Source organism: Aspergillus brunneoviolaceus (genome assembly GCF_003184695.1).
Source record: "Aspergillus brunneoviolaceus CBS 621.78 unplaced genomic scaffold BO95scaffold_1, whole genome shotgun sequence".
NCBI classification, from domain to species: Eukaryota; Fungi; Ascomycota; class Eurotiomycetes; order Eurotiales; family Aspergillaceae; genus Aspergillus; species Aspergillus brunneoviolaceus.
The window spans coordinates 388,487-415,662 of NW_020290731.1; the positions used below are offsets into that span (position 1 = coordinate 388,487).

Consider the following 27,176-nt stretch of genomic DNA (forward strand, 5'->3'; position numbering starts at 1 on the left):
CGGCCCAAGTCATTGAAATAAAGTATTAGTTAGGCGTTTGTTCCTGACACCATCATCCCGTCTTGTCTTGCTCGATAACTACGTGTGACTACATATTTCGCCATGATCTAACTCTTCTTTATTTTGAATCTTTCCTTACTTGGTCATCACGCAAGCTCCCTCCCGATCATTGTATGTGTGAGCGTGCAAGAACAACCGGTCGCCACCCCGATCTCGATTCTCCACGGCGATGCCCACCTCGACTGTATACTCCACAAACAATCGTTTTTAAGCTCTGATGCTGCTCACGCTGCTGCAGACTGTTGGGCAAGATGGGTGACCATGGAACAAAAGAAGTAGGGTTTGAATACAGTCGAAGCTATCCGGAAGACATTGATGTCATTCGGGAGCGCGAATACCCTTTGCTGAAAGGTTCGACTATTGGAGTCAGCTAGCCTTACACACAAGAAAGAGCAATATATTGACACCCTCGGCTTCTCTAGATACCACCTACCTTGATCATGCCGGGACGACCCTATATGCAAAGTCTCTGATCGACTCGTTTTCGCGTGACCTCACCTCCAACTTCTACGGCAACCCGCATTCACTCTCTGCGCCCTCCCAACTATCGACGCAGCGGATAGACGACACACGTCTAAGAGCTCTTCGATTCTTCAACGCTGACCCCCAAGAATTTGATCTCGTCTTTGTGGCCAACGCTACGGCGGCTATTAAATTAGTCGCCGATGCCCTCCGTGATGCAACAACCCAAGGGTTCTGGTATGGATACCATGTTGACGCGCACACGAGCTTGGTTGGGGCTCGTGAGCTCGCAGCGCTCGGGAGTCGATGCTTTATGTCCGACAACGAGGTCGAGCGCTGGATGTCAGAGTTGGGTTCTGCCTCCGCTGAGGGCAACCGGCTGTTTGCGTTTCCTGCGCAGTCGAACATGAACGGTCGTCGGTTTCCGCTCCAATGGTGTGGAAAGATCCGTACCATGTCTTCCCAGAGGGTCTATACCATGCTCGATGCTGCTTCCCTGGTCTCCACATCTCCACTCGATCTGAGCGACGCGGCAAACGCACCCGATTTCACGGCGCTCAGTTTCTATAAGATCTTCGGATTCCCGGATATTGGGGCATTGATTGTCCGCAAGAGTGCAGGACAGATCTTCGATAAGCGGAGGTTCTTTGGTGGTGGGACGGTGGATATGGTTCTCACGCAAGAGACGCCTTGGCATGCGAAGAAGCAGTCTTCGATACACGAACGGCTGGAAGATGGGACTCTGCCATTTCATAACATAATCGCGCTGGATCTTGCTTTTGAAACGCACGCGCGCCTCTTCGGCTCGATGAGCAATGTCTCGTCGCACACGCGCTTCTTGGCCAGGAAATTACATGATCGTATGGTTGCTTTGCGGCATCATAACGGGGAGAGAGTCTGCCATGTTTATAAGTCGCCCCACGCGGACTATAGTGATTCGTCTTCGCAGGGTCCGATTCTGGCATTCAATCTGCGGAATAGTCAGGGTACCTGGATTGGTAAGTCCGAGGTGGAGAGACTGGCAGGCGTCAAGAACATTCAGATCAGATCTGGTACGCTCTGCAACCCTGGAGGCACAGCGGCTAGTCTGGATTGGACTGGTGCCGACATGCTCCGGCATTTCTCCCATGGGTTGCGTTGCGGTGACGATCATGACATTATGGACGGCCGACCGACTGGCATTTTGAGGGCCAGTCTTGGTGCGATGAGCAGTGCAAGGGATATCAACACTTTCGTGGCTTTCTTGGAAGAGTTCTTTGTGGAGAAGAGTCTCGACGTGTGTACTCTGGCACCCCCAGGGGTCAACAACCTCATCCAGCAGCCAGAGTTCTATGTGGAGAGTCTATCAATCTACCCTATTAAGAGCTGCGCCGCATTCAAAGTGCCTGACGGTAAACGCTGGGAGATCCACCCGGAGGGACTGGCATGGGACAGGGAATGGTGTCTGATCCATCAGGGGACTGGTGTGGCGCTCAACCAGAAGAGATATCCGCGCATGGCGCTGATACGGCCGGCCATCGACCTTGCTGGCGGGTTCTTGCGGATCACTTGCGGCGGCGCACCCTCTACACATGGAAAGTCCCTAGAAATCCCCCTTCATCGTGGGAATCTAAACCTCGTGTCCACCTCGCTATGTCAGAACTCCTCCAAGCCCTCCACCGTCTGTGGTGACCAAGTCATCGTGCAGGCCTATACATCGCACGAAGTCTCCTCTTTCTTCTCCAACTTTCTGGGTGTGCCATGCACCCTCGCGCGCTTCCCCCCACAATCGTCAACGACGAGATCTGCTTCCTCAACCGGCCCCCTCATCAATAGAAACTCGCCTCTGCGAGCGCGGATGACAATGCCCGGCTCCTTTCCGCAAGATGCCCAGCTGGCGTCGCCGCAGAATCCCATCCTCTTGTCCAACGAGAGTCCGATCCTCCTCATCTCGCGCTCCTCCGTCAACCGTTTGAACGAGGCGATCAAGCGCAACAACACCGCGAGCGGCGGCGGCGGCGGCAATGGCAGCAGCAACAAAAAGGCCGTCGCCGCCGGTGTGTTCCGCGCCAACATCGTGGTCGCAGAGAGAATTCCCAGGTCGGCGAACGCCGAGAGGCCTTACGTTGAAGATGAGTGGCAGAGCGTGCGCATTGGTGGCCCCAACGGTGTCCCGTTCAATGTTTTAGGGTCGTGTCAACGGTGCCAGATGGTCTGCGTGGACCAGTACACTGGCGTCCGTGGAGATGAGCCCTATTCGACGTTGGCGAAGACGCGGAAGGTCGGGAATAAGATTTACTTCGGACGGCATCTTGGGTTGGCTTCGTTGGGGGCCGTGGACGAGGAGGAGGCCTCCGCCGTATCTCGGACGGTCATGGTTGGTGATACTGTGGATCCGTCTTATGGCCCGTGACAGATTGCATAATCGGACTATGGGGCTATCTTTTGCATATGATTATAGGGCGTTTTAAGGGCATTTGGGTTGTGTGCAATACCAGATACCGGATAAGCAGAGTGGAATTGAATATTTGGGATAGGGCACTCAAATGCATGACTTGATATAGAACAATATAGCGATTTGTACAAACAGATAACTCCCGTTCCGAAACATGATGACGATGATGATGAATGAGGCTGATGATCAATCAAAGCTCACCCGAAGAAGCGAGGGTGGGGTTTGGTCATGTAGTAACCCGAATCCATCCCAGGCCCTGGAAGTCAGCCCCCAATAACCTCCAAACATTAGTTGATTTCGGAGAAACCGTATCGAGACGAGAAGCGCGGCAAAAAAACGGGGTGCATAAAGCCCCGCCAAGATAAAATGAAAGCGAGAGACCGCTCTATTTCTTGGGCCACTGCTTCCAACCACGACCATGACCTCTCTGTAGTTAAAACAAAAACGCATTAGCAATCCAATTCCATACACCCCTCTCCTAACTCATAAAGCCCCAACTGATTTGGGTGAACAAGAAAACGTACCTGCTTCCACAACCGCACCATCTCGGGCATCTCGAGCATGGCCTTGCGCCGGTCCTCGAGGCGCGCCTCCATGGTGCGCTCCCACTTGTGGCCCTTGACCTTCTGCCCGACACCGGTACCCTTGACGGCCAGGCCCTGGTTCTCGGCGCGGCGGGCCTCCTTGTACTCGGCCGACTTGCGGCTGGGCGGGAGCAGCTCCTCGACCCCGAACTGGCGGGCCAGCTTCACCAGCTCCGCCTGCCGGCGCAGGCCGATCCGGGGGCCCTCCCACTTCCGCTCGCCCAGCTTCCGCGGCAGGAACGGGTTGAGCTGGCCCTTGGGGCCCTTCCACAGCAGCGCGTCCGAGTACTTGTGGTCCGGCGGCTGGTAGCCCTTCGCTTCGCGGTTCGGGGTGTAGGGGGATGGGAGGAGGGATTCGGTGATCGCGTCGGTGATGGGCGTGGTGCTGGAGGTGGAGGAGGTGGTGGTGGTGGTGGTGGTCGTCGTCGTCGTCGTGGTCGTGGCGTTAGGGGCGCCGGCGCCGGCCGCCGCCTGAGCAAGTGCAGCTGGCTTGGGGACTGTGATCGGAGGGCGGACGGTCGTGGAATAGATTTGCGGAGGATAGCGGGCGAAGAAGTTGCGGAGGCGCGTGGGCAGTTTGCTCGCCAGGCTGCTGGCGGCTTGCGGGGTGGCCATTGTGAGGAATTGAGGGGGTTTTTTTTCCCCTTCAGTGGGTTACTCCTCGAAGAATTGGAGGTGGGGAGGGACTTGTGAAAGGAGGGGAGGGGAGGGGGAGGAGGAGGGAAGAGTTAAGCGCTGAAATCGTGCTCAGGAAACTGCCGCGCTATCTTTTCCACCACTTGTGATTTGCTTTGCATTCAAATCTCAGACGGTTGAAAGAGCGGCGCTAGTCTGTTTTGGGAGGGAAGAGAGGGAGACTCGGGAGAGAGAAAAACAAACGGAAGCCTGAGGCAGCAGAAGGCAGCCAGAAGGTTAGTTAGATCGGGCTGGCGGAAGCGACGGGCAGAAAAATGCCCGCCCGCAGAAGGGAAACTTCAGAGAAAGCAGAAATCCGAAGAGGCTTAGTTCCGCAAGTATGTAGACTAGCAAAGGTCCAAGGTTCATCCGTCTTCGCTACTTACGCTTGTCGCCTTTCCTCCTTGCGGGATTCACCAACTTTGACTCCTTCTTCTCCACCCCCCACCCCCCCTTGTCGTCGGATCGTGTCTCTTGTTGTTGTTTTGTTGCTTTTGTTGATCTCTCCTCCTTTCTCGATTATCTCTCCCCGGATTCTTAGGAGTTTCAACTTCAAATCCGTACAACGACCACCCCCGCTCATACTGCTGCCATCATGGCGGACTACAATTATGGAGGCTCCGAGGAAGAGAATGCGGAGTTGAGGAAGCTTGAAGTTGAATTGGTATGAAGTGGTTCTTCCGTTTAGCTCTTTGCGCTCTCTGGAGGTTACTCTAGGACCCCACGAGCTGACCCTGCCTTTTCCTTCTAGCTCGATGACCCCGATAACTTCGAGACATGGGAGAAACTTGTTCGCGCTGCCGAGGCTTTGGAGGGTGGCATCAACCGCAACTCCAACCCCCAAGCTATTACCACCGTCCGCAATGTTTACGATCGCTTCCTGGCCAAGTTCCCTCTGCTGTTCGGATACTGGAAGAAGTATGCCGACCTGGAATTTTCCCTCACCGGAACCGAAGCTGCAGATATGGTACGCATGGTTCACCTGCTTCCTAACGATCTGTTGGGTGGTCGCTAACAGCTACAGGTCTATGAGCGAGGTGTTGCTAGCATCTCCCCCTCGGTCGATCTCTGGACCAACTACTGCTCCTTCAAGGCCGAGACTTCTCACGACGCTGACGTGATCCGAGAGTAAGTATAACTAGAGATGCTTTTTCCTTTCCTTGCCCTCGTAACCATGATCAACGCAGCACGGACATTGTTGTTGTGCCGAATCTGCGGGGTGCAAATCTCCGCTGGCAACAGTTCCCTCAATGATGGGTGAGATTTCACCTTACCCGGGTTCCGAAGAAAAAGAAAACTGGAGTTTACTTCTCACCCATGGCTTATTCAGGCTGTCCTATCTCCCTCCCCCCCTTTGAAAGAAGAAGTTTTGAATTATCTGATTTGACGTCTCAACCACCTTGCCCTGCACGAATATCATCGGCTGTGTTCGGTGACGCCTACTCTGCGCTCGGTGCAGAAGGAGGAAAAACAGACGTCCCCACCCACCGTTCTCACCACTTGGTTGTTCAATTGTTCGGACTCGCAGGCATTGGAAATCTGATGCTCATGTTTGCTATCCTTGCCATCTTCTCCCCTTCCTCCCCCGCATCCTCCTCCCACTCCCTCCCATTGGTCTTTGACCTTCAGCGTCGAATTGCTTGCTAATTTTTCTCTCGCTTGTGCTCAGGCTTTTTGAACGTGGTGCGAGCAGTGTCGGCTTGGACTTCTTGGCCCACCCGTTCTGGGATAAGTACATCGAGTTCGAGGAACGTGTGGAGGCCGTTGACAAGATCTTCGCCATCCTGGGTCGGGTTATCCACATCCCCATGCACCAGTATGCTCGGTACTTCGAGCGGTATAGACAATTGGCGCAAGCTCGGCCCGTTGCCGAACTGGCATCGCCCGAAACGCTGTCACAATTCCGAGCGGAGCTCGACGCCGCTGCAGGTCAGATTGCTCCCGGTGCAAAGGCCGAGGCTGAAGTTGAAAGAGATCTCCGACTGCGCGTCGATAGTCACCACCTTGAGATTTTCTCCAAGACCCAGACCGAGACCACCAAGCGTTGGACTTACGAGTCGGAGATCAAGCGTCCATACTTCCATGTTACTGAGCTGGATGAAGGTCAGCTATCGAACTGGAAGAAGTACTTGGATTTCGAGGAGTCCGAGGGATCTTATGCTCGTATTCAGTTCCTGTACGAGAGGTGTCTCGTGACTTGCGCTCACTACGATGAATTCTGGCAGCGTTATGCCCGCTGGATGGCCGCTCAGCCCGGCAAGGATGAGGAAGTCCGCATTATCTACCAACGTGCAAGCTGCTTGTACGTGCCTATTGCCAACCCGACAACGCGGCTGCAGTATGCCTATTTCGAAGAGATGAGCGACCGCGTGGATGTTGCCAAGGAAATTCACGAGGCCATCCTGATTCATCTGCCCAACCACGTGGAGACGATAGTGTCTTTGGCCAACATGTCGCGTCGCCACGGCGGACTTGAAGCTGCCATTGAGGTGTACAAGACTCAGCTTGACTCGCCACAGTGTGACCTCGCCACAAAGGCGGCTCTCGTCGCGGAATGGGCTCGCCTTCTGTGGAAGATCAAGGGCTCGTCCGAAGAGGCTCGTCAAGTCTATCAGAAGAACCAGCAATACTACCTGGACAGCCGTCCGTTCTGGACGAGTTATCTTCACTTCGAACTCGATCAGCCCACGAGTTCGACCTCCGAAACGGTCCAATACGAGCGCATCAAGCAAGTCGTCGATGAAATTCGGACCAAGAGTTCCCTTCCCGCTCAAGCAGTGCGAGAGCTTGTGCAAGTCTACATGGTTTATCTCCTGGAACGCGGCACCAAGGATGCGGCGAAGGAGTACATGACCCTTGACCGGGAGGTCCACGGGCCTGCCTCGGTTTCGCACATGCAGGCTACTGAGGCGGCGGCAGCACCAGCCCCGGTGGCAGCCGCCCCGGTGACCCCAGCGACGGCGGAAGTAGTTGTTCCTACACCCCAAGCCAACCCTTATGCTGGTTACTACCAGCAGGCGCCTGTCAACGGCGACGCGTGAGCTCTTCCCCAGACTCACTATATCAGCCTGAGCTTGCCATAGCCCAGGTCTGTTAACTCCTGATATCCCTTTTACGGTGGTTGGTTTCCCTTTTCCCAATCCAGGCCGGCAACGGCTTGTCGATGTGTAGAACAATAGCCCCTCAATCTATTTCCCCAACCTATTTTATTGATTATGCAGCTTTCAGCGACTCAGGCGTGTTGAGGGAGGGAGGAGCAAGTGATCTGTCCAGTTGGGGGCAAACGAATCAGCCTGCTCTCTGACTGCTTCCCAACGATTTCATGTGAAACTGGGTGGCCTATTATGAGAATTGGACACTGTCTCCATTGTATTCTAATGCGTAGGTAGCTTTTACTTTTTACTTTTCCTCTTATAACCCTAACCACCAATGCAAATGACCGTGTTGTAAATGTCCAGCTTCCAGGTCAGCTCCTCGACTCAGTGCCTTACCACAGACCCTTGGGATCGAATAACTAGCAAGTGGATCCATGCCCAGTATTACCGAACCATCCAATGACAGAGCTGATTTCTTCTCGTAATTTACTTGAATAAGATATTTATGTGTGATTGGGCCAAGCTGGCAAGTTCAGCCTCAGCTAATAGACTTAGTAGACTTCAAGGTTAGTAACTGAAAGTCAGCTCGAGTTCCCATGCTTATGATAGGCCCCCCACCGTTGTAGGAGGGTCGGGATTATCGATTAGTGCTGGAGATGGCGCTGTCAATTTGCGACATGAGAAACTATTTAGAATCCTTCTCTCGTATCTTCCTCCCTCAGTATCTTTCCCTAATGTTTTTCTTTTTCCAGAAGGGGTCATCGCGAAGAGAGACCAATTAACACAACGTCAATGATGGCCGTGTCAATCGACCTGGCTGACCTCACCAGACAGCATGGCCCTCTTCTTGCCTTGGCTGGCGTGAGCGCCCATCTCCTCTATTGGATCCGTGGGGAACGCAACAACAAAGAGATCCGTACCTGGTTGTTGTGGCATGTGATTGTGAATATCGCCCTTATGGGCTTCACTGTGGTGAACACCCACCCGCAGCAGTCTCCCTGGAGTATCGGCGCATTCGTCCGCGGTCTCTCCGCGATATCTGCACTGAACCTCTGCTTCTACGCTCCTCTTTTCGCCTCCGTTCTGATCTACCGGGCGTTCTTCCACCGCCTCCGTCGTTTCCCAGGCCCAGTCGCCCTGAAGCTATCGAAGCTCGTAGCGGCGTATGGCAACATCGGAAAGGAGCGAGACTTTGAGCGCATCTGGGATCTCCACAACCAGTATGGCGATATCGTCCGAACGGGGCCCCAGGAACTCAGCGTCTTGTCGGCCGACGCAATCGAGGTCATCTACGGCGCGTCGAGTCGGTGTACTCGGGCCATCTGGTATGATCGCTTAAAAGCCGCGGGCGATTTCTCCGAGGACTTTGCCGTGTTTCATATGCGAGATCCGGTGGCCCACACGCAGCGCAGAAAGGCGCTCTGGGATAAGGCGTTCAATATTCGAGGTTTGTGTGTCCTGCTTGTCTCTTTTCGCATTAAGAGTGATCAATGAGAGATGGGCCGAGGATCGAAGTGAGTGTGCTGACTTTTTGCTACTGAACTTTAGCTCTCAAGTCCTATCAGCCTGTAGTCGTCAAGACCACGAACCGGTTCCTCGATGCTCTACGTCAGCGAGCTGGTCAAGTGGTCTCTGGTCCGGATACAATGCAGTTGCTAAGTTATGACCTCATGGGCCTCATTGGCTGGGGGTATTCGTTCGAGAACATTGAGAACTGGAAGCTCAATCCGGCACTGCACTTTGTGAGGCAGGTCACTGCCGGCCAGCGGATCATCTCGCAGGCGCCGTGGCTGATGAGTCTTCTGGTTAACCTGCCTGGAGCAGATTCGCCGCTTCAGCGTTACGGCGCGTGGATCGAGGCGCGGATCCGGGAGAAGATGCAACGGTTGCATACGCCGGAACATGAGGCTACTGATGCGATGAGTAAGATGATGCCGGCGATGGTGAATTTGTCGAGGTCAGCACTGTATAGTGAGGGGGAATTGATGGTCATTGCCGGAGGGTATGTTTCCTACCCCTAAATTGCTGCATATGTCTTTCCCAGGACTATTGGGAGAGAGATAATACGGATCTGACTCGACAATAGAGACACTACGGCCACCACCATGGCGACTGTGATCTTTCACCTCGCACGCAGCCCTCTTGTTCAACGCAAGCTCCAAGCGGAGCTCGACGAAGCTGCACAGCGTCTTCGAGAGCAAAGCAACGATCAAGAGAATGACTCGGAGCCTGAAGCCTCATACTACCGCTCTATCACTTCTCTTCCTTATCTTAACGCCTGTATCAATGAAGCCCTCCGCCTCCAGCCCCCTGTCCCTGGAGAAATCCCACGCAAAACGCCCCCCGAGGGTATTCACGTCCCATTGCCTACTTCTACCACCGCATCCTCATCTTCATCAACAACCACCGTCTTCATCCCGGGCGACACGATTATCAGCGTCCCTGTTCTCCCCGTCCAGCGAGACCCCCGGAACTATGTCCGTCCCGAGGAATTCATTCCCGAGCGCTGGACTGGCGAAGAGCCAGAGCTGACGCTGAAAAAGTCAGCCTTCATGCCGTTTGTCGCAGGTGCATATACCTGCGCTGGCAGAGGGCTGGCCTACATCGAGATGCGGATTGTGTTGGCGAAGTTGCTCGAGAGGTTTCAAGTAAAGCTTGCAGAGGGGGAGGATGGGACGCGGTTCTTGAGGGAGACAAAAGATTGCCATGTCGTGCACCTGGGAGACTTTGAGGTTGTTTATGAGGAGAGACGCTGAGCTGCCTGGTTACTTCGTTTACTGGGTTCGTTTTGCATTTGTTGGTGTAGGTGCTGAGAGGTGCTTCGTTCTGGTCAAATATCGAGCTGTAAATAATAATATATTGAGGAATTTGGTCAAGAATAAAAGTCTTCATATATATGCAACTTGCATCAGGTAGGCATTCATGATAAAAACAATAGCTGGTGACTGTATACTTCAACATACTCTACACGTGACTGACTGCGGTCCCAGCTTCCTTGCGCGTCCGTAGAAATTCTAGACTCCGCGGCGCCGCCTGCCGCCTTTGATAGTCGGTCATATCAAACGCCTACCAGCGGCGTGCTGTATTTCCTCCCTCTTTCTATCTCCACAACTCACCATGGATGGTATAATCACTAACGGTTCGTTGGAGACTCCCCCTCCTCCTATGCCACCTCCAGAACCTATCGAACGTCCTTCTTCTCCTCCCCCGCCTCCAGAGGACTCCTCAGCTCCTCCTCCGCCGCCAGACACGTCCGCACCTCCGCCACCGCCGGAGGACCTTCCACCTGCTCCGCCGCCAGAGCCAGAATCCAAGAAGAAGAAAGTCGGATGGGGAGCCCCGAAACGACCAGCTGCAATACCTCTGAGTGTTGAGGAGCTGGTGCGCAAGAAAAGAGAAGCTGATGCTGCAGCTGCCAAGGTAGATTTCACTCGGGCTTCGTTTAAATCAAGCTACACAGCTAACAATCCCCAGCCCAAATTTCTGTCGAAGAAGGAACGAGAAAAGATTGCCCTTGAGAAGCGTCAAAAGGAAGTCGAAGCTGCGCGCAGACTCAAGACTGATCAGACGTCCTCCGAGACGATCGACAACACATCCTCCAACCGCTCATCAGAGTCCCGCCACAATGACAACTCCCGCTCGATCCCCACCGGTCCACGAGCCATGCGCAACTCTTCCGATGCGCCCAACGCGCCGGCTTCGATGCGCAACACCAAGAACTACGATCTCTCGCCGCCCCCTCCCCCTAAATCGATGTCGTATGGCTTGACCAGCGGCCCTGGCAAACAACATAAGAACAGAAGAGGCGCCGTGGATGACGCTGAGGAGGAACAAGCAGCACAAGCCGCGCTTATCAAGCAACGGTACATGGGCGCCGACCAGACGTCGAATTTCTCCGCGAAGAAGAAGCGCAAGCGCACGACGGATCGCAAATTCAACTTCGAGTGGAACGCTGAGGAAGACACTAGCGGCGACTACAACCCGCTCTACAAACACCGACACGAAGCCAATTTCTTCGGCCGTGGCCGTCTGGCTGGCTTCGGCGACGATGTGGCTGACGCAGTGGCCAAGACCTACGCGCGGGCTTTAGAGGACCGCGACCGCGAAGCTGGCAGCATCCGCGCGCGCGAAATCCTGGAGATGGAGCGCCGTCGCCGCGAAGAGAGTACCCGCAACCAGCTGGACAAGCACTGGTCCGAGAAGAAGCTCGAACATATGCGCGAGCGCGATTGGCGTATCTTCAAGGAAGATTTCAACATTAGTACCAAGGGTGGGAGCGTGCCCAACCCAATGCGCTCGTGGGATGAATCGGGACTGCCCTCGCGGCTACTGGAGCTTATCGGCCAGGTTGGCTATAAAGAACCCACTCCTATCCAGCGTGCGGCTATTCCCATCGCGATGCAGAATCGCGACCTCATCGGTGTGGCTGTCACTGGTTCCGGTAAAACGGCGGCATTCCTTCTCCCACTTCTCTGCTACATTGCGGAGCTTCCTCGGATTGACGAATTCGAATGGCGCAAGAACGACGGACCCTACGCTATTGTGCTGGCACCGACTCGTGAATTGGCGCAACAGATCGAGATTGAAGCCAAGAAGTTCACCCAACCGCTTGGCTTCAACGTCGTCAGTATCGTCGGTGGACATTCGTTCGAGGAACAGGCCTACAGTCTCCGTGATGGTGCGGAGATCATTATCGCTACGCCTGGTCGTCTTGTCGACTGTATCGAGCGCCGGATGCTCGTCCTCAGTCAATGTTGCTACGTGATCATGGATGAAGCCGATCGGATGATCGATCTGGGTTTCGAAGAGCCTGTGAACAAAATCCTGGATGCCTTGCCTGTTACCAACGAGAAGCCGGACACCGAGGAGGCCGAGAACTCCATTGCAATGAGCCGCCATATCAACTCGAATCAACCGTCCCATCTCCAACGCTACCGTCAAACAATGATGTACACGGCCACCATGCCTTCAGCCGTCGAACGCATCGCCCGCAAATACCTCCGCCGTCCGGCCATTGTGACCATTGGTAGTGCCGGTGAAGCCGTCGATACAGTCGAGCAGCGCGTGGAACTGATCGCAGGAGAAGACAAGCGCAAGAAACGCCTCGGCGAGATCCTGTCGTCAGGCGATTTCCGGCCTCCGATTATTGTGTTCGTCAACATCAAGCGCAACTGCGATGCCATTGCTCGGGAGATCAAACAGTGGGGCTTCTCGTCTGTCACTTTGCACGGTAGTAAAACGCAAGAACAGCGTGAGGCGGCGCTGGCATCCGTTCGGAACGGGTCGACCGATGTGTTGGTGGCGACCGACCTGGCGGGTAGAGGTATCGATGTGCCAGATGTCAGTCTGGTCATTAACTTCAACATGGCGACGAGTATCGAGAGTTACACGCATCGTATTGGTCGTACGGGTCGTGCTGGAAAGAGTGGTGTTGCCATCACCTTCCTCGGGAACGAGGATTCCGACGTTATGTATGTTCCTTCTTCTCCATGTTCTTCCAGTTCTTGTCAGATACCTCGTCTTCAGCTTGGTATCCCCCCACTTCGTTTACTGACTTGTCCTCTGCAGGTACGACCTCAAACAGATGCTCATCAAGTCGCCTATCTCCCGGGTTCCCGAGGAGCTTCGCAAGCACGAGGCGGCGCAGTCCAAGCCGACGCGAGGCATGCCCAAGAAGATCGAGGAAAGTACGGGAAATGCTGGCAAGGGTGGGTGGTAGTTCAATGTTCCCAGAGTGGGTGGGAAGATCATATACCTTACTATATCATACTTTATCCTTACGCATATCAACCACGTCAAATGTGTAGAGCCGCAGCCCCGATAGAGCTGGGGTATGCGCACCTATTTATCATTATCTGTGAAATTTTTCACATCTCCTACCGCTACATCTCTTATTGATGTCTACAGACTCAAGCCAACCTTGAAAGGTACAGTACATTTATGCATCACATTTGAACTCAACAGACACACGCCTGAACCTCATAGTCAGGGTTGAGTAGATCCTCACGAACAACGTATCAGGCGATAGGACCTTATTTTTTGAGCTGAAGTACCAGTGGTTTCGACAAGCGCAGACAGAATTCTCATCGAAAAAGACACTTTTGAGAAAGACACAGCAAACACTCCCCGTTGTCTTGCCAGTAATTCTACCCTCCCAACTCCCAACTCAGCTATCTTTCACATCTGCAACATTCACCACCAGCAAATGACACCCACTATCCAGCCAACCTTCTCGAGTCCAAGAAACACAAAACCATAAATTCTCCTCTCCCTACCCTTCTTCTATCTTTCTCTTTTCCTCCCACTCTCCACATCCCGCAACCATCTTTCTTCATCCCTCCCCGCACGATACTACCCTCTACACAACCCAAGGACAAGAACCCGAACCTCAACCTCAACCACAACAACACCTACAACTACAAACACACGTAACTCAAATCCAAGACCAAGCAACAAGATCTCAAAATGCCGGTGCAATGGACCTCCGAAGCCGACGCAAAGGTCTTACACCACCCCCCCCCCTCTTTCCCCGCTGAATATCCTTACCATGCATGCATACAACTAACGCCTCTATCCCGAAAATCCAGCTCTTCGTCGGCGTCCTCAACCAATGCCACGGCCAACTGAAACTTGACTGCCAGAAACTGGCCCAGCACATGGGGGGAGGTATGTTTCTCTTTCACCTAAATTTGACTTAAGTCTCTTTCCTTCTCTATTCTTCGTTTCCCTCATTCCGCTTCCACCTACGCCCCCCGCCCCGGGCCTTTCCCTCTGAAATATGCCCAAACCGGCAACCCCACTAACTACTTGAAAAGACTGCACCGCCTGCGCCATTGAACAACGCATAGCCAAGCTCAAGAGACATGCTAAAGCCCTCGGCTCGAACTCCACCGATACAACCCCTATCACGACCCCGGCTAAGAAGAATGGAGCAGCCACCACCACCGCCGCCGATGCGGAGACTCCCACCAAGCCCAAGCGTAAGGCCGGGACTGTGGGTGGGGACCACGCGAATGGTGAAGGCGCTGCGGTGCCGAAGAAGGCGGCCAAGAAGGCGAAGGTGAAGGTGCAGGTGCAGGAGGAAGGGGTTGGGGAGGAGGGGTTTGGGTTTTACAAGCTGGAGAAGAAGGATTTGGGCGGGGTGAAGAAGGAGGATGAGGATGGGGCTATGGCTTGAAGAGTCTTGAGGATGATGGCTCTTGATATTTGATGGGATTTATTGGGGGATGTGCTACTGGGGTTTCGGGATTGGGATTTGGGGTTTCCTGAACTTACGTGAAGGAATAACGTGAAATGGCATGGGGAATGAGGATTTGTTCTTCTTGTGTTCATATTTCCAAGCAGAATGGATTTTTATCAAGGTTTGCTTTACATGGAGCGGGAGATTCACATAATCATATCGCACATTGATAGCTATTGGCTACACTTCCCGAATCCGTTTTTTGTAGGCTTTGGTATCCCCGATAGGCCTGCTGGCCATGTAAAGCAAGAACAAGGGGATGTTCTTCTCGCGAAGTTCTCGCGTGGTGAAGTCGTAGAGATGGCTCTTGCGGATCACCAGGTCTTCGCCGTCGAAGTGCGCCTGGAGTATCCTCGCTTGGCGCTGTCTCATGCATGATATCATGTTGATCTATATCAAAGGCGTGAGTGGTTCAGCCTGTGGGAGGTCTATGAGAGCTAGTCACAAAGAAGTCTCCTACCGGGATGATCGTATGCTCCTTCAGAGCCGCTCGACTCAGCCGTGTCCTCATAATGCCCACCAGGGCCAGGACTTCGGTGCGCAGCAACTTCTCCTCCGGAGCTACCTTGTGCGTCACGATGAGACTGACATGGGGATGTCCCTTGCGCGCACACCACGCCTCCTCGAACTTGAGGTCCGCCGCGTGCGGAGCCCCCGGCCCCGTGTCCGGATCCGCCGAGGCGCTGAAGTCCATGTACCGCGATCGAATGATGCCACCTTCAAAGGTTCTGTGAGAGGCTCCCTCCGTTTGTCCCCACTATCAGCAATGCTAAGTCATTGCAAGAAATCAAATATGTAAGTTCACTTAGCTGACCCCTCAGTCCACAGCGAGAACTGCTCCAATGTATCACGGCCCAGTGGGCCCTCGCGCAGGTACTCGAGGAATTCGTCCGCGAGGACCGCACTCAGGAAGCCGTCCTGGTCGGTCCCCTTCCGGTCGAAGCGCGCCCAGAGCTTCTCCTTGACTCGGGCGCTCTCCCGGGTGGTCGGGTCCGTCATGTCGACCGGGTGAGCCTCGAGGCGCCGCAGCGGCCACGGGTGGAAGTATACGGCTTCGTCTGTCTCTTCGGGTAAGAGCCCATCTGGGCGGAGAGGGAGCTCGACGCAGTCGATCCCGAGGTCCGTGGCTTCGGATTCGGAGAAAGACTGCAACTGTGACGCTTGGACCCGGCGGTGGAGTTCTCGCAGATGCGCGCGGGTGGTGTTGCGCGCCTTGTGATGCATCTCCTCGGTGGAATTGCGCGCCACGGCCGGTGGTGGTGGTGGTGGTGGTGGTCGCTGGCGCTGGCGCTGGCGCCGTGCCTTGGGGTCCGGGGGTCGGGCCCGGCGCTCTAATCTCGCTGGTGACTGTTGGTCTCGCGAGACCAGAAACCTTGCGCAGATGCACTTGATCGGCATTCTTCTTGTATCAAGTTTAGTGCAGGTGGTGGTTGGCTGCGGAACGCCCTACGCTAGTTGTCAGACAGAGCAGTAGATTAATTCATTCCTTTAACGCTAGCGAGGAATAAATTGATACTTGACAAGACTACTCCGCTCGTTGATTGGTATAGGCACCGACCTTACGCAACACTGTGTTCCAACGCGCAGCGCGCAGGCAATGGATCTCGAAAGCAAATGGAAATAGGTTTTTAGACTTCTGCTAGTCTTCCAGAAGAATGTTCAACAGTGTGGCTATCAAACCACCAATTTCAATAGCAAAGTTGATTCGGAGAGTATACAAAGTTGATGTCAGTTGATGGTATTTGCTGTCAGCCTGAACAGGAAGGGATGATGCTTCAAGCAAAGCAAGCATAGCTGGTCACGGGACATGCCGCCTACACCAACACTCGAACACTTGACCACTCATCCATCCACCGGCCATTTCTCAATCCAGGATATCTTTCTCACTCCAGTTACTGTCTCTATGTCTCTGACTGTGCTGACTATGATTCTCTGGCTTCATTCGAGGTCTCGTATTCTCCTTCGGCTTGCTCCATCAATGGCCGTGCAATGCTCCATAACATACCTCGGCATCGGAAATCCAACCGGGCTCTACTCTTCGATACGTCACATTACTCATTAACCTCAAACTGATCAGTCTACACTCCCCCAAGGGATCAAAAATGCCGATCAATGATCACTAACGAACCATAGATCAGCTTTTAAGGGTTTACCTCGGATATGTATTCTGGAACAAACGCCCTGTTCCTGATCAGAATGCCATCATCGGCCGTGTTTGGTTCTATCCCCGTGCACACACTATTATGTACGAGTCATAGACTAGACCCTGATCGCTCGTCTCAATTTTGAGACCCCAACACCAAAGCCATGCACATGGCCAGAGAAAATGTCGGTGCCTGGCAGACCCAGGCGGCTTGGCCGGCGGACTTTTGTACCACCAGCGGACCCAGATCTACCCCCCGACCCAAAAATTGGCCCGGTGCTGAAACACGCCGTTGGCCGTCGAGCGAATAGCCTCATCCACCGATTTCGGACAAGCCACCCGTTCAGGGTCTGTTCAGGGTCCTCGGTAGCGTACATCCGTGGTTGCCAACCGTATCAAGGAGGTGGTCCGTGTTTTTTCTTTCTTCTCATGGGGGACTGTTGAACTGTCTGCGAAAGTATGAAACGAGAATCGTGCATGAAACAAGCTACACATCCAGAAAATTCATTCTATCTCGGCATCCAAGGAAAAAACATCTCGACGACATGTGAACTAGTCCCAATCATGGGGATATGAGAAACTTGCATAAATAGGTTCGGGATGGAACCTGGTCTGGTTGATGCTTGAGTGATTCGAAAGGCACCCCCAGTCCCAACAGCACCCAACCACCCACGATGAAGCTTCCATTGTTTTTCCTCGGCCTCATGGGCCTTGCAGCGGCCACCCCAATGGGTCTTGAGACCCGTCAGTGTATGGTTTCGCTGCTTCATCCTTCCTTCGGATATCAGTGCTAAGCATGCTGCAGTCAGTTCTGGAAACGAACTCCGCGACGGCTCTTGCAAGCCCATCATCTTCATCTTTGCGCGCGCATCTACGGAGCCGGGTCTCCTTGTAAGCCACACCTCTCTACCCCTTCTATCTGTACTCTAGCTAACAGTAACAGGGTATCTCAACTGGTCCGGCCGTTTGCAACAACCTGAAGATGGCCAAGGCCGGCCAAGTCCTCTGCCAGGGCGTCGGTCCCGCCTACACAGCCGATCTGGTGTCCAACGCCCTGCCCGGTAACACTTCCCCAGCGGCCATCAGCGAAGCAAAATCTCTCTTCAACCTTGCTGCATCCAAGTGTCCCAACAGTCAAATCCTGGCCGGTGGATATAGGTAAGCCCGCTCCTTCACCAATCGATCAAAACCACCCTCCCAATAAAGTATACTAACGACAAATCCGATCTATATAGTCAAGGAACAGCGGTGATGGATGACTCCATTAAGGAGCTTGACGACAGCGTCAAAGACAAAATCAAGGGCGTGGTCCTCTTCGGCTACACCCGGAATGCCCAGGAACACGGCCAGATCCAGAACTTCCCCAAGGACAAGGTCAAGATCTACTGCGCCGCCGGCGACATGGTCTGCGATGGCACGCTGCTCGTGCTTCCCGCGCACTTCTCGTACATTGCCAACACCGGCGAGGCCTCGCAGTGGTTGGAGTCGCAGCTGGGAACCACCTCTACGTCCACTACGTCGTCCGGAACAACTGGCTCGAGCACCAGCAGCGGAAGCTCCGAGTCATCCGCCGCTTCTTCAGGATCCTCCGGGCTTTCTGGGCTTGGCGGGCTGAGCTCGCTCTTCGGTGGCGGTAGCAGTGGGTCGAGTGACAGCTCGAGCGGACTGGGATCGTTCTTGTAAGCGATTTCCAGTCATCCCGGTGAGGAAGTAGGACGTTCAAGCGGGGAAGTTGGGATAGGGAAGCTTGTGGTCAACGATTGGGTGTTGGGCTGGCTGGGAAATCTTCTCGAGGCGTTCTGTTTCTTCTTCTTCTTATTCTTCCTTTCCTTCATTCCTTTCTCAAGCTCTGACCTATTGAGTGATTTTCTGGTTAGATTAGATGATAGCAGGTTCTATCTTGAATGATAATATATATTAGAAAAGAACTCTGGACTGGCTAACGCAGTTCAATAAAGTACAGTATATGACTATCGTCCTTTTTGAGCCCGAGCACTACTTGCTACGGTCAAATAACCATCAACTCGCTCGCGAAGAGGAAACGCACGAGTCACAGACATTGCAATTCCAGCCCGGAGCAACCAAACTCCGACATTGAGCTTTTTATTGGTCCATTTCAACTCTATGTAACAATTTGACCGATTTTGTAGAAAGAAAAAAAGAAAAAGTATATACCGCTCTGTCAACGACAGCGTCATCATACAGTTACTATATATCGCCTCAAAAACGCCATGGATGATGCAACACAGGCACACACATCCAAAAGAAAGAGAAAATAAAAAGAAAGAAAAAAATCCCCAGACTAGGGCAAAGAAGAGATTTAATATATACGCTCAAGAAAAGATAGGAAATAAAAACCGCAAAGAACACATGAAAGGCTGAAGCGGAATCGAGATGTCTAGCCGTAGCGTGCACTCAGGCTGGCGAACGCGTCCGGGCTGTGGCGGCCACTCTGGAGGCCATTGATGTCCACACTTTGCTGGCTCATATGACCGCGAGGAAACCCGCCTGCTGACGTCGCGGGGCGGTTGTTCATTGCGAAACCTGCCGTGGGCTGTGGAGCAGCTTGGGGCATAGTAGCCATTTGGTACGGTGCAGCAGGGGCTACTGGAGCGGCGGCTGGGGCGGTGGTGAAGAAGGGGTTCCGTGTCCCTGTCGCTTGGGGATCGGTGGCGCCGGGCTGTTGGAAGGTAGGTGCGGGTTGTTGATAGTGGGACGGTTGTGGCGGGTTCATCGGGACTGATTGGGCTGGGTTGACGGCCGCGGAGGGCTGTTGGGTTTGGGGGTGTTCGGGGATCGTAGGGGGTTGGGGAGAGAGGTTATACAGTGCAAGAATGCTGTTCTTGTCGACACGGGCTGTGTGCTGCGGATACAGATGCTGGGCAGGCATCTGGTACCCGTACTGCGCTGGAGCGGGATATCCTGCACTTTGCGGCGTGGGCGGCGCATTCATCATCTGGTACGGATTCATGGAGGTTTGCCCTAGTTGCGTGGGCGGCACTTGGAGCTGGGGCTGCGCTTGCGGCTGCGGCTGCGGCTGTTGCTGTTGCTGCTGCTGCTGGAATGGCGAAGGCTGGCCAAATGGCGACGTCGCAGACATGATAGGCATGGTGTTCGCATGTCGCGGAGGTCCAAATGGACCGGCTGACGCCTGGTTTTGCGCCTGCATGGATGGTTGTTGTGATGGAGCCTGTCCGAAGAAGGGGTTGCTTGATCCCATGTTGGGGTTGGGGCCTGCACCCGAAGTGGTCAGGCTGGCCTGCGGCTGAGCTCCGGTTTGGAAGAAGGGGTTGTGGTTACCGTCCAATATCTGTGGGGATGCGACATATCCACCTTGGTTCAGGGTAGAAGCTGCGGGTGGCGCCTGCTGATAAAGAGGCTGAGGAAGTGAGGACTGTCTGTACGGGTAGCCTCCAGTAGAGTGCGGAAACAAGGGCTGGGCGACCTGCAGGCCCTGAAACGACTGCTCAAGCGGCTGCATAGAGGCCGACTGAGGCAACTGTTGCTGTTGCTGCTGCTGTAGTGGTTGCGGTTGCGGCTGTGCATCGAAAGGGTTGAAGTTGCTGCTGGGCTGCGCTGCTGGCCTTGAGTCTAATTGATCAAAGGGATTGCCGAATTTGGAGGAATCGACGCTAGGAGTAGAAGCAGAAGCAGAAGCAGGTGGTCGCACCACAGAACCGTTGCCCTCTCCCAGCCTCATCAACGTCTCAATGGTCTTATCAAGGTTCCCATTCAATTCGCGGAGAGCAATGGCATTCCGACGCTCATTTGTGAACCCCATATCCCTCAGGGTAGCCAGTTTCGAGTCGAACGACGGATCCCCCGAAGCCTTCCTTGCACCTAGCGCCGGCGAAGGTGAATCGAATCTGTCCGATTGAGAGGAGGCGCTGCGGTTGGAGATGCGGTTGAGATTCGTTGCGGATGAGGCCGAACGAAGGCCGAAGCCAAACGGCCTGGCGGGCTTGGGAGGCAAGGGAGGCGGCGACCCCTCCGGAGACCTATCATACCCCGAGTCATGACGACTCGGAGGCTTCTGTTTGTTCTCGTCTAGAGACCGATGCTGGTACTTCTGCCGGATGAATCGCTCCATGCACGAGTCGGACTCATCGACGTCGGTCGGGACGGGTGGCTTCACGTTCTTAGGATTGAATATTTTGTTCATGATGTTGTTGCCGTGCGATTTCATATTCTAGCATCCACCAAATCCATCACGAGTCAGACCAGGACAACTTGGGCTGGTGGGGTAGCTCTCACTCACATCGACTTGGTCGTCCGTCCACGAGTCCATGCTCAAAGACTTGACCTTGGAAATATGCGTGCCAAGCTTCCGATGTAGGGCCGCGCATCGCATACAAAGAAAGATGCCTATCTGTAGCCGATCTAGTCAATATACCAAGTCCTTAATCGGGGGGGCTCGAATCCGTGCATAGATCGGTCGTGGTACGTACGTTCCAACTAGCCCAGCCTGGATTTCACAAGATTTATTAGCATCACATTGTGACGGGACGTTTGCAGGTCTTGATGCTCACCAGGATTCATAGCCTGGCAATCAGCGCATCGATCGTTGCCAGGAACCGACCGGATGAGATCCTGCAATGCCCGCTCATTGCGGTATTGCTGCCGCTTGCTAATGCCTCCCACCATGGTCGCACGATGCCCAAAAGGCAACGAACTATATTGTGCAAGTAGATTGACGGGCTCCAAGTATCTGAGAGCGAAGAATAAAAGAGTTTGTGGTCGTAAACTTGCAGGGGTATTCCGTAGAGATAAAAGTCTCAGGTGAATGCACGAGCCGAGCTTCCGGAACGGGGAATTCGGGGGAAGAAGAAGAAGACACTCAGGCGGCGAGATCAAGCATATTTACACAATCAACATCCAGGACATAAGCCGAAGAAGAGCCGTATGAATTGAGAGGAGAGAAAAGATAATAGGATAGCAAAAAAAGATAGAAGAGGTGGGGGGAGGGGAGGTAATAGACTGAGTAAAGATGAGGTGAGAGGAGAGAGCCGACGGAGGGAGAAAGTGGCCAGGGATGAATAATGAATGAATGAAGATGTGGGGAGGAAAGTTGGGATGGTGGATTCCATTTCCTCGAAGTCGTGCTCTTGTCTCTCCTCTCTACTACTAACTACTAACTAACTAGTTAATGTTAACCACTCTTCCGTAATCATCAATGCAGATTACGGTAGTCACTTAAAACCAATTCAATGATGACTGACAGACTGACAGACTGATTGAAAAGCATCTAGACTGCAACTACTCGAGGTTTCATAAGCAGCCAGCCTCGTTCGGTCCTGCATCCGGACTTCAAGACGGCGCCCGCCGATGCATCCATCCATCCATCCATCCATCCATCCATGCAATGCTTGCTGCTTGTTTCTCTTGCTCCATTGTCAAGTCAGGGGCAAGCAGCCCCCAACTGGACAATAGACCCAGTTTTTCCAAAGAACGGGCCACAATCGTTCTATTTTCAGCGCCATTGGCATTATTCCCCCAATTTATGTCGCTAATATATTGCAGGCACTTGGTTCACTTTATTTCCATGCGCGGTCTGGGCAAAGGACAGACTCCTTTTCACTCAAGCTCAAAAAAGATAGTTTCGGGTCTGGAGTCGGACGCGTTCGTCAATCACTGAAACCCACGTTCAGGACTTGAGCCAAGTTCTGATGATCAACAAACTGCGCCCGCGAAACCTAGTCGAGTGATCCCTGAAGACCAATCCACGGGCTCGGTAACCTGGTTGCTTGATCCGCGCTTACGAGAAGCATCACAAGTGACACTCTCTGGATCGCTGCAACGGTCTTCGGCATGAGCGTGTGTGACCACAACTACAATACAGGAAGAGAGATCTCTTTCTCCGTCTACACAATTAAGAAACGATCTTGCGTCGGCATGTATGAGCAGCAGTTGACTTCATCACCATCGCACTCGAGGCTCCCGAAGAAACCCAGCACGGTGATGAAGCCATAGCAAGACATTTGCCCGGTGTTGGAAACGTCATTCTGGTACGCCAATATGACCTGCCATCCTATGGAGGATAGGAGTGTAGGTTGATTATGCGTTCGTGAGGTATGATAAGTGTAAAGAAGAAAAAGAAAAAAAGTTTCCTCTTGCCGCGCGGAAGAAAACTGTTATAAATGATACAAAATAGTGCGTCACGTGAACGAGTTTCCGAGTCTCCGCTGTCTTGTGATGCCTTAGGCACTGTAGTCCTTCCATTATGTACATCTATTTATCCCCTTCACCATCTATCAAGTCGATCCAGGCCGTCCAACCTTGCTCTCTCTCGAGCACATCCACAAGAAACACAGCTGTCCGTATTCCCATCTTGTGCCCGATAATACCAAGGCACCTCATGGCCCAAGCATGGACAGGGCTCGACACTCCATCGACTAGCGAAGCAAGATAGAGGGGCAAAAGCAGAGTGAACCCAGTGCCGGCTTTAGCTACCAATGGATCCAGTGTTTGTCTCTCGGCTTCCTGAGCAAGGCCAAATTTGTACGGAACCGCGCAGCAGACATCCATCGCTAGTTGCCTTAAAAGAGCGCGGACATCGCGACAAAGACTCTTTATGCCCGGAGTAACTGAGCTGCGCTCGGATTGAAACATCAATTGTCGTAACTGTGCCAAAATCAAGCTATTGACGAGGATCCGGATGTATCGGTAGTTGTTCCAAGTATTGCACGTCCACATGGACTGGTATACATGGTAATTACCATTGTAATGGCTGACCGCTTTTACCGCCTCCTCTCGTGAGGCCTGGGAATTGCTTCGCAGACTTACTGAGTAGGGCAGTTCAGCAGAGAGTTCCTTGCTGAAATTCTCTAATTTAGATTCAAGCTTCATGGCGAGCGTAAGTATTCTGACGCTGTCAGTGACTGCTTCCTCGCTCATTTGAACTTGAAGCTCGCATAGACCGGCGGCAATCTCCACCAGCCTATCTGCACAATAACTCTGAGCAGTGGAATTTGGCCGATATGGAGTCCTGATGAGTGTAGGAGGCATTCGTGTTCGCTTTTGCAGGCAACCAATAAGCTATGAGAAAGTCAGACATATGCAATCCGTAACTTGGCTTGGACGGATCCAGGAGCTAACCACTTCATTTCTCAGGACTTGGAACATTTGCAGACCGGTTTCACGATGGAGCTGTTCCTCTCCACGAAGTTCGAGCAGGGCCGCGATGCCTCGTGCATGTTCATACCAAGATAGCAGAGATGATTCCTTGTCGCAGCAGATAATCTTGCAAATCAAGTCAGCGGTTTCGTTCTGGGAAAATCACAAAGAACTCACTTCATACAACGAGAGACAAGCCACCGCAGTGAGCGTGGTGTCTTCTTTGACCGCTACTGGATCACAAAGAGCGGCATTTGTTAACTGCAAAGCAGTGGTATACTCGCTTCTTGAAGAGATTCGAAAGGGACGTGAATTATGAAGATTCGCGAGATTAGCAAGACCCACCGACGCAATGCCCGTCATCATGGCTTTTTCGCCAATAGAGAGGGCATGCGTCTGAGACTGTTCTACAAGGCATGAGACATTGAGCCATGAATATGACTTTAGAAACAGGCAGGTGGCTTGGAAGATGTGGTCCAGCGCAAAATCGAAGACGGGGATTGAGAAGGTCAAGTGCTGGAGGCGATATACTTGGGCAGCCGCCTGTCGTATCGCTACAGCGGCCGTTGTTGGTGGGGCCGAGTCGTTCGAGCCCGACTTGTCCAATGCCTTTACTTTCTGCACGGTGGCGTCGCTTTCGTCTTGAAACCACAGTGAAAGTTGATCCCGATAACCAGCGCAGGTACGCCTAGCTTTGGTGCAGCGTAGACAGACGGGTCTGGTTTCATCGCACTAAGCTTCATGATCAGCGTCGGTAGTCGTGGGGGCCGAAACTAGTTTCCAACAACGACAGAGATTGCTTGCTCAGCCTTGACCGCAAGAACATACCTTAACTTTTCTCGCGCGGCAGGTGTCGCACCCTCCACTCGGTTTACCACGGTATACCATGGCTAGCCGGAGTTCGACGAACTCGGAGTGTACTGTAAACTGGTAGGAGACTTCCTGCAGGATACGGGCTAACCGAAGAGCACCAGCCGTTCATAATTCTGAGCGGAAACGCTTGAAACGTTCCAAGAGGCCATGGAAGCCTGCAATAATTATCGTTGCATGAAAGAAGACTAAACTGTCAGAAGTCAGTCTTCCTCATAGTGCTGACATTTGGCAGCCAGGTTGGAACAAGTAAGAGTAAGTGAGACCCGAGCCCGGGTGGAGTTCGACAGTCGGTCCAGGTTTGCGGCTTGGTCAAGTCAAGCCTCAGGCTCTCTACCACTAACCCGCTTTAGGTATGCAGAGCGAGCACCTCCCAGTCGCCCGGCCTATTCATTGGCCCAATCTGTCCCTTCAAACAATTCCGCCCTGAAAGGATGCGGTATTCTTCACTTCAACATATTGCTTGGAACCGTAGGTTGAGTGCCTATGAGGGTCGCAAACACTGCCCGGCGATCCTGATGGAGACTCGCAATATCATGGTATCTGCACAGCCTTGTGGTTCTCAGGCTAAAATTCTTCGTCATGGAGACTGGAGATAGTCCGAGTTGAGGGGATTAAATAGCGAGCTTCTCCCCTTCGTTGACTTTGATATGAAGCTTCGAACTTTCTGTTCGCCATTCCTCCCAATACTCTCTTGACAAGTCTTGCTCAGCCGACTACTGCAATCATGGCTATCGACTATCGCCATGGAATCTCCATCCTCGAATTAATAGTATACATCCCCACCTTATTCACGGCACTATGGATGGCCTTTCGCCACGGTTTCACACGAAGCTCGGGTTGGATATTCTTCGTGATATTCTCGTTAGCTCGAACCATCGGCTCCTGCTGCTACCTAGCCACCATCAACGATCCTACATCAGTCGATCTCTATGTGGCATGGGCAGTCTGCACATCCATCGGAGTCTCGCCTTTAACATGGGCCTGCATTGGCCTGTTGTCTCGAGCGTAGGTATACTCCAGCAGGTTCTCAATAATCATCCTTACTAATATCCCGTGTTTCAATCCAGTAACGACTCGATCCAACGGAAATCCGGCCACGCTCTACACCCCCTCCTCTTCAAGGTGACCGGCCTGATCACCATCGTAGGCATGATCCTGGGCATCGTGGGCCAAACGAAAAGCACCAGCCCGACGGCAGGACTGTACAACTCCAAGACCAAAGCCGGCTTGGTACTGTACCTCATCGCATGGGTCGGCCTCTGCATCCTGCTGCTCCTCACCTCTCTCCGCTATCAGTGGATCGAGGAAGGCGAGCATCGCCTGCTCCTGGCCGTCGGCATCTCGATCCCCTTGCTCTTCGTGCGCATCCTATACTCTTTGCTGTCGGCCTTTGCCCAGAAGCCAGAGTTCAGCTCGCTCTCCGGAAACGTCACCATCCAGCTGTGCATGTCGGTCCTGGAGGAAATTGTGATCGTCTTCGTGTGTCTGGGGATCGGACTGACGTTGTCTGTTCGGCCCGCCTTCGAGCCCTTCCAGGCCAACGCCCAGGATGCGCCGATGCTCGAGTCGCAGGCACAGTCAGAACCAGACATGTCGAGTATGGAGTACGAGAGCGCGAGGCCGGAGCGCAGATACAAGAAGCGACGGGGTGGACCTATTACGCAGCTCGTTGGGCTGGCAGTCGATGAGATCAACTACCGACGCCAGAAGTGAAACCAGACTTGAGCCTGAGGGACGTCTGGCTTGGTAATTGCTTGTGGAAGGCATGATGCTTCTTTGTACACTGTTGGGATTAGTTCTTCGCCGGCGTTTAATGTATTCTGTCCCAGCGACTATGATGTTCTATACAATATATGTTACAGGAACTTGACACCCATTGCATCTTTCTTGAACACGAGGTTCCAACGAAAATCACCAGAGAGAATAGATAGGCGTTGAAGATAGATTACATGCGTATAATGTAGTAATCGCGACGACCAAGATCTTTTCCAAGGCTTTTTCTGAGTTAATGTACTGTTAGGTACCCCCTCTAAATCACCAATCTCGAGCTGGGTACCCGCACGGACAAACATTCTACCCACCGGGGACTAGCGCATCACATGACCACATTAAGCGAAACATATATTCTCATGTGACCGTAGCCGTCTGACTTTTTTTCGTTTTCCCCTTCAATTTTCTCTCCCATCAACACTCGGCCGGCCACTTGGGCAATCTGTCACATCGACAGCCAGCCATGGCTCAGTCTCACAAGGACAAACCCATTCACATTGCTACGATTATTCAATCTGAACAATCGCATCGGATGGACCTCGTCTCCCAATTTGCATAATGTTGGCAGTTGGGGGGCCTCCGGCATCTTTTTTGTTGCCAACTCGTAGCCAAAGCAGAGACAACACGAACACACAAACCCACACAGTGCGCGTCTAGCCTAATCAATGGCAAAGAGGCATACTTTTTTTTTTAGTTCGTTCAGTGGAAGATCAAAACCAAACAGTTT

The 27,176-nt window shown here is 53.1% G+C and overlaps 11 protein-coding genes across 11 annotated transcripts; 7 read left to right on the forward strand and 4 right to left on the reverse strand.

The window, feature by feature from the left end:
* The first annotated feature begins 66 nt into the window (after window positions 1–66).
* Window positions 67–3,022, forward strand: hxB (putative molybdenum cofactor sulfurase protein (HxB)). Its single transcript, XM_025581771.1, has 2 exons — window positions 67–411; window positions 483–3,022. The coding sequence occupies exons 1-2, from the start codon at window positions 312–314 to the stop codon at window positions 2,912–2,914; spliced, it is 2,532 nt and encodes an 843-aa protein (XP_025447974.1). The 5' UTR covers window positions 67–311; the 3' UTR covers window positions 2,915–3,022.
* BO95DRAFT_437626 (mitochondrial 54S ribosomal protein mL59) lies at window positions 3,001–4,296 on the reverse strand. The gene is made up of 2 exons (XM_025585320.1): window positions 3,481–4,296; window positions 3,001–3,383 (listed from the first exon to the last, which is right to left on the reverse strand). The coding sequence occupies exons 1-2, from the start codon at window positions 4,153–4,155 to the stop codon at window positions 3,342–3,344; spliced, it is 717 nt and encodes a 238-aa protein (XP_025447975.1). The 5' UTR covers window positions 4,156–4,296; the 3' UTR covers window positions 3,001–3,341.
* A 289-nt stretch (window positions 4,297–4,585) lies between these two features.
* BO95DRAFT_402500 (putative mRNA splicing protein (Prp39)) lies at window positions 4,586–7,256 on the forward strand (the record flags this gene model as incomplete). Its single annotated transcript, XM_025583889.1, has 4 exons — window positions 4,586–4,879; window positions 4,967–5,182; window positions 5,240–5,343; window positions 5,885–7,256. Exons 1-4 carry the CDS (start codon window positions 4,811–4,813, stop codon window positions 7,254–7,256), a joined length of 1,761 nt encoding a protein of 586 aa, XP_025447976.1. The 5' UTR covers window positions 4,586–4,810.
* A 776-nt stretch (window positions 7,257–8,032) lies between these two features.
* On the forward strand, window positions 8,033–10,187 carry BO95DRAFT_469740 (cytochrome P450). The gene is made up of 3 exons (XM_025589463.1): window positions 8,033–8,757; window positions 8,859–9,312; window positions 9,397–10,187. The coding sequence occupies exons 1-3, from the start codon at window positions 8,103–8,105 to the stop codon at window positions 10,064–10,066; spliced, it is 1,779 nt and encodes a 592-aa protein (XP_025447977.1). The 5' UTR covers window positions 8,033–8,102; the 3' UTR covers window positions 10,067–10,187.
* A 211-nt stretch (window positions 10,188–10,398) lies between these two features.
* On the forward strand, window positions 10,399–13,076 carry prp28 (mRNA splicing protein PRP28). Its single transcript, XM_025591317.1, has 3 exons — window positions 10,399–10,730; window positions 10,785–12,781; window positions 12,879–13,076. Exons 1-3 carry the CDS (start codon window positions 10,428–10,430, stop codon window positions 13,027–13,029), a joined length of 2,451 nt encoding a protein of 816 aa, XP_025447978.1. The 5' UTR covers window positions 10,399–10,427; the 3' UTR covers window positions 13,030–13,076.
* A 488-nt stretch (window positions 13,077–13,564) lies between these two features.
* BO95DRAFT_509981 (uncharacterized protein) lies at window positions 13,565–14,513 on the forward strand (the record flags this gene model as incomplete). Its single annotated transcript, XM_025591318.1, has 4 exons — window positions 13,565–13,811; window positions 13,898–13,976; window positions 14,126–14,451; window positions 14,490–14,513. Exons 1-4 carry the CDS (start codon window positions 13,776–13,778, stop codon window positions 14,511–14,513), a joined length of 465 nt encoding a protein of 154 aa, XP_025447979.1. The 5' UTR covers window positions 13,565–13,775.
* A 144-nt stretch (window positions 14,514–14,657) lies between these two features.
* Window positions 14,658–16,609, reverse strand: BO95DRAFT_477922 (uncharacterized protein; the record flags this gene model as incomplete). The annotated part of the gene is made up of 4 exons (XM_025590009.1): window positions 14,658–14,940; window positions 15,011–15,278; window positions 15,365–15,996; window positions 16,556–16,609. The coding sequence occupies 4 exons, from the start codon at window positions 16,607–16,609 to the stop codon at window positions 14,731–14,733; spliced, it is 1,164 nt and encodes a 387-aa protein (XP_025447980.1). The 3' UTR covers window positions 14,658–14,730.
* A 643-nt stretch (window positions 16,610–17,252) lies between these two features.
* BO95DRAFT_3243 (cutinase family protein) lies at window positions 17,253–18,620 on the forward strand. Its single transcript, XM_025581833.1, has 4 exons — window positions 17,253–17,443; window positions 17,499–17,584; window positions 17,637–17,851; window positions 17,929–18,620. Exons 1-4 carry the CDS (start codon window positions 17,368–17,370, stop codon window positions 18,374–18,376), a joined length of 825 nt encoding a protein of 274 aa, XP_025447981.1. The 5' UTR covers window positions 17,253–17,367; the 3' UTR covers window positions 18,377–18,620.
* A 171-nt stretch (window positions 18,621–18,791) lies between these two features.
* BO95DRAFT_402511 (putative GTPase activating protein for Arf) lies at window positions 18,792–21,747 on the reverse strand. Its single transcript, XM_025583890.1, has 4 exons — window positions 21,223–21,747; window positions 21,142–21,158; window positions 20,952–21,062; window positions 18,792–20,882 (listed from the first exon to the last, which is right to left on the reverse strand). Exons 1-4 carry the CDS (start codon window positions 21,335–21,337, stop codon window positions 19,092–19,094), a joined length of 2,034 nt encoding a protein of 677 aa, XP_025447982.1. The 5' UTR covers window positions 21,338–21,747; the 3' UTR covers window positions 18,792–19,091.
* Window positions 21,748–22,807: 1,060 nt separating this feature from the next.
* BO95DRAFT_402514 (Zn(II)2Cys6 transcription factor) lies at window positions 22,808–24,923 on the reverse strand. The gene is made up of 4 exons (XM_025583891.1): window positions 24,635–24,923; window positions 23,984–24,538; window positions 23,789–23,932; window positions 22,808–23,728 (listed from the first exon to the last, which is right to left on the reverse strand). The coding sequence occupies exons 1-4, from the start codon at window positions 24,692–24,694 to the stop codon at window positions 22,922–22,924; spliced, it is 1,566 nt and encodes a 521-aa protein (XP_025447983.1). The 5' UTR covers window positions 24,695–24,923; the 3' UTR covers window positions 22,808–22,921.
* Window positions 24,924–25,403: 480 nt separating this feature from the next.
* BO95DRAFT_469745 (uncharacterized protein) lies at window positions 25,404–26,392 on the forward strand (the record flags this gene model as incomplete). The annotated part of the gene is made up of 2 exons (XM_025589464.1): window positions 25,404–25,684; window positions 25,747–26,392. The coding sequence occupies 2 exons, from the start codon at window positions 25,404–25,406 to the stop codon at window positions 26,390–26,392; spliced, it is 927 nt and encodes a 308-aa protein (XP_025447984.1).
* Window positions 26,393–27,176: the final 784 nt, after the last annotated feature.

Excerpts from the sequence above, each read along its gene's own strand:
- BO95DRAFT_469740 (XM_025589463.1), top strand. The coding sequence starts at position 8,103 with ATGATGGCCGTGTCAATCGACCTGGCTGACCTCACCAGACAGCATGGC. Across the intron at positions 8,758-8,858 it reads TAAGGCGTTCAATATTCGAG|CTCTCAAGTCCTATCAGCCT; the intron begins GTTTGTGTGTCC and ends ACTGAACTTTAG. Across the intron at positions 9,313-9,396 it reads TTGATGGTCATTGCCGGAGG|AGACACTACGGCCACCACCA; the intron begins GTATGTTTCCTA and ends ACTCGACAATAG.
- BO95DRAFT_437626 (XM_025585320.1), bottom strand. The coding sequence starts at position 4,155 with ATGGCCACCCCGCAAGCCGCCAGCAGCCTGGCGAGCAAACTGCCCACG. Across the intron at positions 3,384-3,480 it reads TGGTGCGGTTGTGGAAGCAG|AGAGGTCATGGTCGTGGTTG; the intron begins GTACGTTTTCTT and ends TTTTAACTACAG.
- prp28 (XM_025591317.1), top strand. The coding sequence starts at position 10,428 with ATGGATGGTATAATCACTAACGGTTCGTTGGAGACTCCCCCTCCTCCT. Across the intron at positions 10,731-10,784 it reads CTGATGCTGCAGCTGCCAAG|CCCAAATTTCTGTCGAAGAA; the intron begins GTAGATTTCACT and ends AACAATCCCCAG. Across the intron at positions 12,782-12,878 it reads AACGAGGATTCCGACGTTAT|GTACGACCTCAAACAGATGC; the intron begins GTATGTTCCTTC and ends TGTCCTCTGCAG.
- BO95DRAFT_3243 (XM_025581833.1), top strand. The coding sequence starts at position 17,368 with ATGAAGCTTCCATTGTTTTTCCTCGGCCTCATGGGCCTTGCAGCGGCC. Across the intron at positions 17,444-17,498 it reads GGGTCTTGAGACCCGTCAGT|TCAGTTCTGGAAACGAACTC; the intron begins GTATGGTTTCGC and ends AGCATGCTGCAG. Across the intron at positions 17,852-17,928 it reads ATCCTGGCCGGTGGATATAG|TCAAGGAACAGCGGTGATGG; the intron begins GTAAGCCCGCTC and ends CGATCTATATAG.
- hxB (XM_025581771.1), top strand. The coding sequence starts at position 312 with ATGGGTGACCATGGAACAAAAGAAGTAGGGTTTGAATACAGTCGAAGC. Across the intron at positions 412-482 it reads CGAATACCCTTTGCTGAAAG|ATACCACCTACCTTGATCAT; the intron begins GTTCGACTATTG and ends CGGCTTCTCTAG.
- BO95DRAFT_402511 (XM_025583890.1), bottom strand. The coding sequence starts at position 21,337 with ATGGTGGGAGGCATTAGCAAGCGGCAGCAATACCGCAATGAGCGGGCA. Across the intron at positions 20,883-20,951 it reads GGACGGACGACCAAGTCGAT|AATATGAAATCGCACGGCAA; the intron begins GTGAGTGAGAGC and ends GGTGGATGCTAG.
- BO95DRAFT_402514 (XM_025583891.1), bottom strand. The coding sequence starts at position 24,694 with ATGGTATACCGTGGTAAACCGAGTGGAGGGTGCGACACCTGCCGCGCG. Across the intron at positions 23,933-23,983 it reads CTTGTCTCTCGTTGTATGAA|ATTATCTGCTGCGACAAGGA; the intron begins GTGAGTTCTTTG and ends TTGATTTGCAAG. Across the intron at positions 23,729-23,788 it reads AAGTCCTGAGAAATGAAGTG|CTTATTGGTTGCCTGCAAAA; the intron begins GTTAGCTCCTGG and ends ACTTTCTCATAG.